At 48.7% G+C, this 12,758-nt stretch overlaps 1 protein-coding gene across 2 annotated transcripts in view; it reads right to left on the reverse strand.

Moving 5' to 3' along the window:
* Positions 1–5,665: 5,665 nt before the first annotated feature.
* DOCK1 (dedicator of cytokinesis 1) overlaps positions 5,666–12,758 on the reverse strand; it is a 527,045-nt gene continuing 519,952 nt past the window's right edge. For both annotated transcript variants that reach the window (XM_060033849.1, XM_060033848.1), the window contains exons 51-52: positions 10,633–10,784; positions 5,666–6,721 (exon numbers count right to left, since the gene is read on the reverse strand). In XM_060033849.1, the coding sequence (XP_059889832.1) occupies positions 6,626–6,721; positions 10,633–10,784 (248 nt within the window). In that variant the 3' untranslated portion in view covers positions 5,666–6,625. The remainder of the gene's footprint in view (positions 6,722–10,632; positions 10,785–12,758) is intronic.

Consider the following 12,758-nt stretch of genomic DNA (forward strand, 5'->3'; position numbering starts at 1 on the left):
AAAGCCCACTGCTACTTTGGGGGGGGGTGGGCTTTTTGCTTTCACTGAGATGTGGCCATGGTGAGGATTCGTCTGATGGAGTAAAGTTTAGGAGACCCCGTGGCCATACCTTCCATTTCCCTCCAGTCCTTTGAGGGAGAGTTCCACCTGCTCCCTACCTGGGGGGACACTGCTCATCTCTCCCTTCTATGGCATTTGGCTGTGACAACCATGGTTCCCCCATCCTCTTCCCCAGCGCCGATGCCTACCCTGCTTTGTCCCAATAATGGCCAAAGACTGAACTGTTCAGGAAAGAAGGGAAGGGGAAAGAAAAGAAGCTTTATTGTTTGAAGCGTGAAATCCCTGAGAAAGTCCTAATGGCAGCAATCAGATGCCCCTGGAATCACCTGTGATGAGATGCAAGCCCACTGGTGAGCTACGGAGGGAACGGGGGAGTCCCCCAGGAAGCAAGATGGTGCTGCTGCCTCGTTCGTTTGTGACTCCACCACAAGGCTTATCAAAGCCAAAGAGGACGGGGGAGGGATAAATTAGGAGGTGGGGATTAACAGATGCACAGTACTATATATAAAACAGATAACCAGCAAGGACCTACTACATAGCACAGGGAACTCTGCTCAACATCTTATAATAACCTATAATGGAAGAGAATGTTAAAAAAGAACATATATATTTATATGTCTGTATAACTGAATCACTTCGCTGTACACCTGAAACTCACACAACATTATAAATCAACTATCCTCCAATAGAAAACTTTTTAAAAAGTCAAGGATAAACGGACTCCATGCTCCACATCCTCCATCATGTTCCATCCTGATCTATCATGGTCCATGATGTTCCATCCTGGTCCATCATGCTCCATCCTGGTCTATCATGGTCCATCATGCTCCATCCTGGTCCATCATGTTCCATCCTGATCTATCATGGTCCATGATGTTCCATCCTGGTCTATCATGTTCCATCCTGGTCTATCATGTTCCATCCTGGTCTATCATGGTCCATCATGCTCCATCCTGGTCCATCATGGTCCATCCTGGTCCATCATGTTCCACCATGCTCCATCATGCTCCAATACGGTTTCTGTGGCTTCATTTAGCAGAGGACATGACATGGAGCCTGTGTGGATCCTCCCACCCTCAACACGGGCCCTGGGGTACATAGGACAAAGCCCAGGGCGCTCACAATAGCTTGGGAGCATAGGAAGCCCCCATCTGGATGCTGCCCAGTTCCTTGGCCTTCCTCAGCCTGCTCCTTCACACTGGACCCGCTCTGCTGGCTTTCTGGAAGTTCTTTCACAGTGTGGGGCTCCCCCTCATGTCTGGGAGGTAGCACACACTGCTTCTTCCCGCCCCTGACCCTCCTCCAAGTCTGCCCAATTCTGCTCATTCTCCACACGTCCCCAAAAGTTTGTGTGAAAGGCCCCTCTGCTCTGCTCTGCCCTGCCCAGCGCTCACCACGTGTCCTTCAGCAAACCAAATCCTACTTGGCTGTTGGCTCATTCATTCCCTCACCAGATTCTGAGATCCATGAGGACAGGACTGGGTGTCTCTCCTTCCCCGTTGTGCAGTGTACCTGGCATGTAGCTGTAGACACACGCCCAAGATTTTATAAAATGGCACAACCAGTTAAGAGAAAGAACAAAGAACAGATGAAATTCAGCACCCACCAATAGTGAAAATAAACGGGAATTATAAGCAACAGCTGAACAGGTGGCAATAGGTGTACAAAACTAAAGGAGACCAGGGAGGCAAGGAAATGATGCTGTGAAGCTAGAAGAAGGAATGGGATTACTTCCCAGTGGTGGGAAAGGCACCACAATTGCTAGAGGATTGTAGGACAAATTTTGGAATCTTCCAATCTTACAAAGGTCGACAAGAGAAGAAAAGAGCAAGGGAGCACGGCTGCTGCGTGAGGCCATTTCCAGAGCCAATATTAGAGCAGGAGGTGCTGGTGCGACCGGCCGCCCAGGGAGAGGATGCAACTTGACTCGGAGGGGAGCCCAGGCCGAGACTGGATGGACTGAGATGAAGGGCAGCCCACACCCCTGCTGGGTCACGTGGGAGGGTCGCAGCCACAGCCTCACCATAGCTTAGCAGAGAAAATAATTCTGTTCTGAGTTTAAACAGAGAAATTCTTGGCCATGCAAAGTAGCCTCTTACACATGAAACAGTAACGGAGGATGGAAGACAGCCAAAGGGGGAGAGAGGGAGACAGACAGACAGACAGAGACAGGGAGATAAAGACAGAGAGAGAGGGAGACAGAGATAGGGAGACAGAGATAGAGACAGACACAGACAGACAGACACAGAGAGAAACAAAGACAGAGAGAGGCAGACAGAGACATACACAGAGAGGTGGAAAGAGAAAGACAGACACGAAAAACAGGGACAGAGAGGGAAGGAGACAGAGAGAGATAGAGAAAGACAGAGAAGAAAGATACACAGAGATGGAGACAGAGAGAGTCAGAGAGACAGGACGCTCAGCCAGCCCCAGCGCCAGACCCATGGAGGAAACCATTTGGACATTCCAGCTCCAGGAAAACAAATACCAGCATGGGCAGTTCGTACTGTCAGCATGTGACCGAGGAAGAAACCCGTGCACGGCAGGGCCGAGTGGCTGTCTGGGGGCTCCGGATTCTGGACTTCTACCCGGTAGCTTTCCTCTGAAGCCTCTACCACTTCACTGAAGGAGGTTTGCTGCCCCTTGTCTTCTGCATGAATTATCTTGTTTTGAACCTCTTGTGACACTCTTGGATCGTGGTTCTCCACAGAAACAGAGCCAATAGGAGATACACATACATAAGGAGAGAGACGTATTTTAAGGAATTGGCTCACGTGCTTGTGGGGTCTGGCACGTCCAAAAATTTGTAGGGAAGGATGGAAATGCAGGCGGGGTTGATGCTGCCCTCTTGAGGCAGAATTTCTTCTTCTCTGGGAATCCTCAGGTCTTGCTCTGAAGGACTTCGACGGATTAGACGAGGCCCACCCGTTACAGAGGGTCACCTCCTCTACTTTAAGTCAGCTGATGGTCGATGTTCACCACACCTACCAGCAACACCTAGATTGACGTTTGACTTACCGGGCGCTAGAGCCTAGCTGAGTTGACCCATAAGACGAACTAACCATTGTAGGCCTTTTGTCCAGGGCTGACACAGTATCATCAACTCAGTTATAACAAATGAGTTGTTATTATAACAACTCAGTATTATCAAAATGAACTCTGCTGTGCCCCCCGTCCCACACAGCTCTTTTTCGCCTCCCCTCACAAGCTTGGGCCACTCACTGCATGCAGGTCTTCACAGGACCTGTGAAGGGTTATTGGCTCACTACGTTTCCTGTTACCATCATCACCAACTAAACAGTAGAGTTTAAATAATTCAGAAAAGGCAGATTGGAAAAAAAAAAAAAAAAGTAAAAGTCCCCAAATAGACTTTAACAAGTAAGTAAAATACTAAAATGTAATTAGAACTAAAAAGCAAAAGCCCAAATCCATTACACCAACAAAGACTTTGGTGAACATAAAACATAAAGTCCAATGCCATAAAAAAAAAAATCCAGAGCTGAAGATAACAAAATCTGCAAAATCTGTAAGGAATTGAAAGAGATCAAATCTTTACGTGAAAGACTAAACATTGATTAAAAAATAATTTTTTAAAATATAATATTAGGAAGCAATCTTCAAGCACCAAGGGTTGTTTTTCAATAAGAAAAAATTTTTACACTTATAAGACATAGTTTATATACTATCTTCTTTTAATAAAGATTTGGGGAAAGCACATGTTAAACTGAATAGTTAAAGATGGATTTCTAATACACAAAGAGGAAGTATTGTGAAAGACGAAAGAATAAAACCAAATTTAACTGAATGCGTGAGAGCTAAATTTGGCTTTGAGCTTCCTGGCCATCAAAGCAAAAATAGACAATAGGACCCTCACCATTCCTGTTTTAAAGCAAGTATTCTCAACGAGGCAATATCACCCGAAGGTGATGAAAATTGGTTCTTGGGGAACAAAACAATAATCTTACTTTGTCAATGTAAAAAGCAGAGATAGTCATAAAGTATGTAAATAGATGTATGGTATATCCCTACTGTTAAAACTTCTTGAGAGAATGATTAGAAAAAAAAATGTCTAAAAAGACCCCTGGGACGCAATTATGAAAAAAGGTTGAGAAACACTGTTTCTGAGTAAAAGGAATACATTAGTGCAGCTAGAGAGGTAAGCTGTCCTCTCGAACCTCCTTCTAGAAGGAATGTCTCCAGAAGACACTTGATGACACAGAGGTCAGTTTCCCCTTGAGTATAGTTTTGTAGCCCATGTTGATTTAAAAGGTAAAAAAAAAAAAAAAATTGTGTCTGCCTAGCTTGAGAAGTTCACTTTTTGTAAATATACTTTCATATTTATATTAGGAGATTTCTGTAACACCTGTAAAAAGTGTCCACTTTTCCCTTCCTAACTGTTGTGTTTGCCACGTACCTGGCAGCTCTGGAGGCCAGCGTGGAATTTCCGGCGGCTGGGGGGATGGGGACATGGTGTGGGGGGGGCAGGGGGCGGGGGGGACCCGGACGGAGTGTGCAGTCCAGAGATCATCCCGTGAGACTTCCTGGCGGATGTGGCGGTGCAGGGCGAGAACTAGAACCCAGATGCTGTTCTAGAATAAAAACAACCGTTGCCATAGGGCCAGGAACTATTTTTATAAATTTCGGCTAGAGCTTCCGCGAGAAGTGAAATACTGACTCTCCAAATATCACCCGCGGCCAAAGGCTGGCCCCTCCCAGGTGGGTGTGCCCCTGCAATTATCTTAGGATGGTGGATAATATCTGGTTTCTAACATACTCAATGGAGCATGAATATTCATGTTGGTCAAAGAGTAAAAATTCAAGAAGAAAACCATTCCATATTCACGTGTGTCTAAAATTCCCTGCGGGGGAGGGGGAACTGGATATTTACAAGTTCGAATAAACTGGGGACCAGCCATGGAGCCAGCGAAGGATCCCCCAAGCCTCCTGGGGATTCCGCAGCAGCCTCCTTCGAGGCCTGGTTAGAAGGGGCAGAGTCACACCCTTGTGTTTAACCAGGGACACATTTGGATGGAAAGCAGGACCCCAGCGCCTTCTTTGTTTCTTGCCGCCTAAGATTTAGAGAAAGCTGGGAAGTCTGCTGCCCCTCAAGTGCAGTGACACACCCCAGTAAACAAAGCCCTCTCTCAAATTAGCAGCTGAAAAGGCTAAAAGGGGATGTAAGTAAAGTGCAGCCAGAGGGCCCCGGGGTTGGGCTGAGGGGAGAGAGCTCCAGCCTTCGCTGGGCTCAGGTCTGCTCTGTCTGTAAGGACGCGCAGAGACGCATGCAGAGGCGTGTGGGTGCTGTCTATCTGGCCTCCAAGTCAGAGATAATTAAACACAGATGATTAAGACCGGCGTTTGAGGAGGATGTACATACAGATAAACAGGCATCACAAAGCTCTTTAAGAAAGCAAAATGGAAAACAGCGGCTTTTAGATTTTACATCAAGGGATAAAAACATAGTATGTCAGACACTGCGAGTCGTTTTAAATGACATTTTATTTTTCGTTGTCATGGATTAACTTTCGAGCCTACTAGAAGAATATCATGATTATAGTGAATAAAAAAATATAGATGGTAGAATAAAAATATTAGGTTATACTAAGTTAGTTTTTTTTTTTTAAAACATCCTCCACAATGATTTTTAGGACTTGAGCTTTGGGGAAAAAAACCAAGAAAACTTAATTTGGGTTTTTTTTACACTTCCCTCAGTTAAACGTTAAGAACACATATCGGGAACCATTTGCGGACACGTATTACAATAAACAGAAGGACCACAAAAATTAAAACAAGTTCTAAAGACCCTCATATATACAAACTTCTGTACAGAATGAGCACAAGAAGAATTCACCCAGTTAAAACCATCTCCTGTGGTCTACGTATTGTTTTTCGAAAAAGAGAGAAAATTGATCTGCCTATACTCATTTATTTTTCCACTTGATCCCAGTATTTTAAATGGTGTCTCCACTCCATAAATTAGTAACTGTTCAGTAGCGGAGAAATATCCTATTTTAAAGTATACCAAAGGAAATCAGGGACTTCCCTGAAAGGGCTGACCTTAGTTGCCTGATGTAAGTTGAAGGGACACTCAACCAACAAAAAGTCACACCACCAGGTGCAGCCAGGAGGGTCTGAGAAAACATCCTGCAAGAGTCAGACGGCGTTTGGCCTCGAGAGATGAGGGTTCCTAAGCTGTTATTACACAGTTCTGCAGTGAAGGCCTAAGCTCTCTTACTGCGCTCCACTCAGGTCAACCGGCCTCTCTGCTAATGTGTCATTTGGCACAAAAAGAAAGGACTTCTGGGCAAGACTTAGGCTTTCTCAAGACGGACACACTCAGAAGCCTCCGACTTTGATAAACATAAAAGCACGTCCCAGGCCCGTATCCACCTCGCTCCCCAGTGCTAAAGCCCTCGCTCAGTGGCTGGAGACGAACTCCTGTTAAGGAAAAGCAATTGCACTAAACATCAGACATCACAGGCCCAATGAGGTAAACGCCAGACGTGGGAGAAGATGCGGAGGGAGAGGAAGGATACCAGCTGGCTCTCTGGCGGGCGCTGCGCGTTCACTGCACGATCCCGGAGTCCACTGAGGTCTGCTTGCGCGTCGTCTTGGGAGGCGGCGGCGGCGGGGTCTTGCTGGGCAGCGGAGGCGGGAGATGCTGGAAGACAGAAAACGGGGGAGACTCCAGGGGGGTCTGAGCCGGCAGGGGGGGCGAGGTGAGGGAAGGTCGACCTGCAGCCCTGGGCGGGAACTGCCCTCTCCTCGTGACTCGGGGCAGGCAGGTCGGCCACGCTCAGGACCGCGTGGCTGTGGCCCCGGCCACTATTTCACACGTAGTACGTCACACGTCTGACCAGCCCCTGAGACGCGTAACCGCTGCTCTTTGGGTGGTGGTTTTAAATCCACGTGCTGTTGACCTAAGGGCCCCTGGAAATGGACCGGGTTCATAAGTGAGCAGCTGAAATGGTTAAGGACAAGTGAATGTGGGCAAAGCGGGACCCAGGGCCAGCCAGGCAGCCTGTGGCCATGTCACAGCTGAGCCTCCTGGGGTGAGGACCACCCAGAGGCCCCTCCTCATGACCCCTGAAGATGCCCCGAAATGGTTCAGGGACGAAGTCCTTGGAGATGCTCTCCATGGGTGGGTGGCTGCGAGGCCTGTTTTGCTCTCAGAAATGGCAAGACCACACGAGAGAGGGTCAGCAGGTGGGCCATGGTGGCACCTGCGGCCACCATCCAGGTGACCCGTTGACAAGGTAGTTTCTCATCCACAGTCGCTTCCCAAACTGTAAACAGAGGAGGATGAACAAGGCTAGGGGGGTGTTTAAATTCTTCATGAGGGGAGCCCAGTTTATCAAGAAACGGGTGCAGTTGTGCTCTAATAAAAGTTTATTTACGAAGACAGGCGGCGGGCTGGACGTGGCTTATGGGACACTGGTGGCCTTAGGTTCTCAAGAATGGATTTACGGGCTTCCCTGGTGGCGCAGTGGTTGGGAGTCCGCCTGCCGATGCAGGGGACACGGGTTCGTGCCCCGGTCCGGGAAGATCCCACATGCCGCAGAGCGGCTGGGCCCGTGAGCCATGGCCGCTGAGCCTGCGCGTCCAGAGCCTGTGCTCCGCAGCGGGAGAGGCCACGACAGTGAGAGGCCCGCATGCCGCAAAAAAAATGGATTTATAACCGTAACGGCAATAAGAGAAACGGAATGTACCTGTCAGGGTGTGAATGATGAAGGGCAGTTGGTGGCCTTGCTCTTGGTGGGCACGTGACACGCACAAGAGGTCAACGTGTGTTGACCACATGAATAAAGAAATGAGTGAACAAATGAACGAATGAGTGAATGAATGAGCAGAGGAACAAATAAACAGACCAGGATAAGTGGGCACATGCCACAGGTAGAACAAACCAGAAGAAGATCACAAAGCACTGGCCTCTAGCTAAGGCTGAGAGTGCACTGTTTACAGCCTCTCAGGGGAGGTTCACATTCAGCTCAATGTGAGAAAAGAAGTTTCAAGGACAGAACAGTGACGAAGCCGTGTCTTAACTCATTGCCCAAATTTCCTCCTGATTCTGAGACACACAAATACTAAAGTGATCTAGGCCTTAAGAGAGAGAAGAGAATCAATGTGGAAACACAGAACTGATGTAATGATATTTAGACACTGTAACCAGGCAAGTAAAAGAACAGACTTGTAAATCTTTTTAAGTTGGTAGGAACGGTCAAAAGAAATACCGATTTCTGGCTCTGATGAGGCGTTTGCTTGTTGACACATGGAAGTAAACAGTGCGGGCCGGTGTGAGCGGCGCGGGGCCAGGCCACAGTCGCAACTGCCCTCTGTGCCAAAGACGTGCATGGTGGGCTCATCACCACTGAGCGGCTTGAGAGCTCGGACTACCGGTCGTAACAGGCATTTCAAAAGAAATGACAGCTTAAAGTGGCAACAACTAGAAAGAGAGTTGACTACAAGCCCGAGGCTGGTCAATGAGAGTGACAGGAGGACATGTATCAGCCCCCATGGAGGGCGAACCGATCGTTATCCCACAACAGCTCTTGGGGCCTGCAAGGGAGGCACCCCTGGAAACCCAGCTGCTTCCAGAGATGACACCTAACCCACAGGCATGCCTCCCGAAGGGGTACTCATACTGCAGGTACGTCAAACAAGACACCGGCAGCAAGGTGACTTGGGTAATTAATCTCATGGAACTCACACCCCTTTATAAATGGAGCCGAAGCTTGTGCATGTCTGTCCTTCCTCCAACAGCAGTGGCAGCAGTAACTCAGAGGATGTGTCCCAGAAACCGAGACCATCAAATGTTGCCCCTGAATTGATTTGTAACAAAAATGGACTTGCTTCACACTTCCAAGTTCAGAATTTTCAGTGTAGGGAGACCTGGGGGACATTCTTGCTTTTCCGATAAAATAAAGATATGAACATCAAGATGGAATCGGTTAACTACGCTGTTAGGAAAACAACACCCCAACCAATCAACGATCTCTCTCAACTCCCTGCGTCTCTTTTTATTCTAACCTGTCGTGAAAATCGCGGGAAGGGTCAGACTTACATTTCCTTAGTTGCTACAAACTGTTCCAGCTTCCTAAAAAGCCATCATGGGGCACCGGGTCCCTTCTCCGGCCGGTCCCCCATCATGGAATCTCGAGGGACAGAGGGCTGACCCGAAAGGCACTGCAGCCTTGGAAGCAGGAACCACCCCTTCAGCACCAAAGAGGAAGCCCCACCGCTTGTCTGGTTTTCTTGCGCAAGAGGAATAATCGAATAAATATACTGTCAATAAATCCCCTCTTTCTTCTGCTCCTCTCACAAGAAGATAATAAACTTGCAGAAAGCTCAGTGAAAAAGTCTCCATTAAAAAAAAAGAAAGAAAGAAAGAAGAAAGAATGCAGGATTTATATTGTTTTAGAAGGGGAAAAACACAGCTTGCTGTTACGAAAAGAATCGTGGCCACATGACTACCTCATGTCTTCCATGTTCTTCTACAGGAGTTCTGTTGCCGTATAATTACGTTAGAGAGGCTGACCAGCTGCACGTGTGATCGGGGATATTCTACTCCTCAGCCTGCATGGCTTTAATTTCATTAGGCTGTGAATAGCGTGGCTGGGGGAGGATGAACCTGGATGCGATCACCCGGCGCTGCTGGGTCATTTCACGTGGGCACGCGGACCTCTGCACGCAGCCGGGCCAGTGAACAAAGGAGAGGCCTGTGTGACAGCAGCCTTAAGAAGCAGGAGAGAATGCGGGGGGATCTCAAAAGAATGTTTCTAGAGCCGTGAGCCGGTAACAGAGGCATGGGTTTAGGTGTTTTTTTCAGGCTTTTAGCTGACGTTTGCATAAGTAGGCAGGCCCAGAGGCCAGAGCAGTGAGCACATCAGACACGATTAATGACGGTCTCTGAGGGGGGACTAGCCTGGGCACCAGTGTTGACGAGGGTTCGAGTTGGCAGACCATGCTTGCGGCAGCCAGCACCCCGAATCTAAACGGGGTGGGGTAGGTTTCAGGGCTAGAGGTGTGGCTAGGGATGGGTGGCCTCGGGGAACAGAGTTTGCCCAACCTTGCTTCTCCTTTGCAGATTCTCTGTGCAGCAAGTGCCTGTCCCCACCCGGGAGTGGCCGGTGCGAGGGCGGCTGCCTGGAGGAACTGCCGGGACCTGGGCTTCTCAAGGGCGAGGCTGGTGTCCAGGAGCACCGGCCCCCGACCATGTGTGGCATTGGCCAGCTTCTTAAAAAGTCAGACAAACCTCTTCATACAAAAGCTACTTCTCAACACCACACTTTCCTAAGAAGTGCAGTGACCTCCAAGGTCACGAGAGTGGCCCTTCGATCCACTGGCTGGAGTTCTTCCCCCTTTGCCTTGTCCTGAGGGCCCCATGGGAAAGTGCGTCCCTGCAGCGAGGACACAGAATGACAGACCACACGCGCCGGCGTTCCAACCACTGTGACCTCTGCTCGGAATCACATCTCGGCTTGCCCAGAGTCAACACGCTAACACGAGGAAGGAGGAGTTTGTACCTGGTGCGGAGAAGGATGTGAGCCACCCACTCCCCGAGTCCTGACTTACCCTCTGCTGAGGAGGAGGGGGCGGGGGGCTCGGCAGGCCTGTCAGGTCCAGGTTCTCGGTCAAGGCCCCATAGTCTGCGCTGGTGCCTTTAAGAGGCAGAGGGGGCGGAACCTCAGCCGCGTCCAGTCCAGTCATGCCATTCAGCTCCAAACCTGGGAAACAGGGTGGATCAGAGTCAAACCCACATCCCCAGCAGGCGTGGACGCACACACAGCTGCTCTGTGCTCTCTCAGGAGTGGCAGGGAAGCGGGAACCCCTTCTCCTCCCAGAAATGCTTGTCAGCAGGGCACAGAAGATAGCAGAGATGGGCAGAGGAGGCCAGGGGTGGCATTGCCTCCGAAGGGCATGCTCTAGAAAGAGAATACCAACTATCACGAGATGCCTAAAACCTGAGCTTAAAGGACAGATCAGACCACTGGAAAAACAGCCGTGTCGACCTGGGACCCTTATTTATTTTATTTACTGTTCATTTATGTACTTACTATTTATCTATCTATTTATTGATTTATTTCTGCATGCTGCACCTTGAGGCCTGCAGTATCCTAGTTCCCCGACCAGGGACCGAACCCGGACCCTCAGCAGTGAAAGCACAGAGTCCCAACCACTGGACCGCCAGGGAATTCCCAACCGGGGACCATTCTGATCCCTCCTAGGCCCCTCTGCCCTGGTGGCATCTACACAGCTTGGGGTCACAAGGACTGTCTACGCCTGCAGTTTTCAGAGCCCAGCCGGGACGCTGCACCAGGCGTCCTGCAGTTATGAGCCGGGGAGCTTCACTAAAGCCAAGTCTAATAACACAGCTCCCAAGCAGCCACCTGCCTTTCAAAACCCTCACACCAGGAAAAGCCAATTGTACGAAACGCAGTTATTAGCAGGAGCAGCCTCTGCGGCGGGTGCTTTAAGTAAGCGGAGGGGAAGTACCGTTTTTAAAGCAAAGCAAAAAGGAGCTGCTTTCAGACAGAGGAGTGATCATTAAGGCAATATACTTTCTCAGCCTTTGTTGAGACTCTTAGAAATAATGTGTCATTTATGTTAAAGAGAGAAAAACTGACATTTTTGCTGTTGGGTCTCTTTTAAAGTTTTCCCCGATGATGCATCTGACGAAAAACCCTTCCCTAGGAAAGTGCTTCCTAGGAAGAGTTGTGTCAATTTATGAGGAAGTCTCGCAGTTGAATCCAGGGGCAAGAAGGTGGTCTCTGATTGAATGACTGCCCTCGTGACTGGTTGTTTTTCTTACGGTATTTATTTAAAAGTTACCATTTTAACCATTTTTAAGTGTGCAAATCAGTGGCATCGACCACATTCACACTGTTGCACAACCGTCAGCACTATCAATTGTATCACCCCAAACACAAAGGCTCTACCCTGAAAGTGACAATTCCCCCTCCGCTCTCCCCCCGACCCCTGATAACCTCAAATCGACTTTCTGTCTGCATGAACTTGATTATTTCAGCTATTTCATGTAACTGGAATCGTATTTCTGTCCTGGCTTATGTCACTTAGCGTTCTCCAGTTCATCCATGTTGCAGCACGTACCAGAACTTGCTTTGTAACGGCTGAATCATATTCTACTGCATGGGGATTTCTCCAGATGTACATTTCAGTTTAACTGTTCATCAACTGATGGACCCTTGGGCTGTTTCCACCCGTTGGCTGTTGTGAATGACGCAGCTATGAACATTCACGTGCAAGAATTTGCTTGAGTCCTTGTGTCCAATTCTCTGGGGTAAACGTCTAGGAGTGGGCTTGCTGGGGGTTATGGTGATTCTATGTTTAATTTCAAGGAACCCCTAAAGCGTTCTCCACAGCAGCTGCAATGGTGCCTGTTTTTAGCTATTTATAAAAAAAAATTAAAATATTTTTGAAGAAGATCACTGGTTATAGTGCAAGGATGTGAAACTAGGACATACCAGGAGACCATCTCCCTTGCAGAGCCCAGAAACTCGTGGCTCTCTCAGGCTCATTACTGTGGCAGCCCTGACTCCTGACCAGATGGACCACCTCCAGATTCTGCTACTCCCCTTTCAGCAAGAAGACACCAGATGCTGAGGACAACTGTTCGCTGCCCTGCACAAGCCACTCCTCAGGCTGGTACTCCCCGTCCCCCCGCTTTTTTTTTTAAAGAT

This window comes from Delphinus delphis, chromosome 16, assembly GCF_949987515.2.
Source record: "Delphinus delphis chromosome 16, mDelDel1.2, whole genome shotgun sequence".
In the NCBI taxonomy this organism is placed as follows: Eukaryota; Metazoa; Chordata; class Mammalia; order Artiodactyla; family Delphinidae; genus Delphinus; species Delphinus delphis.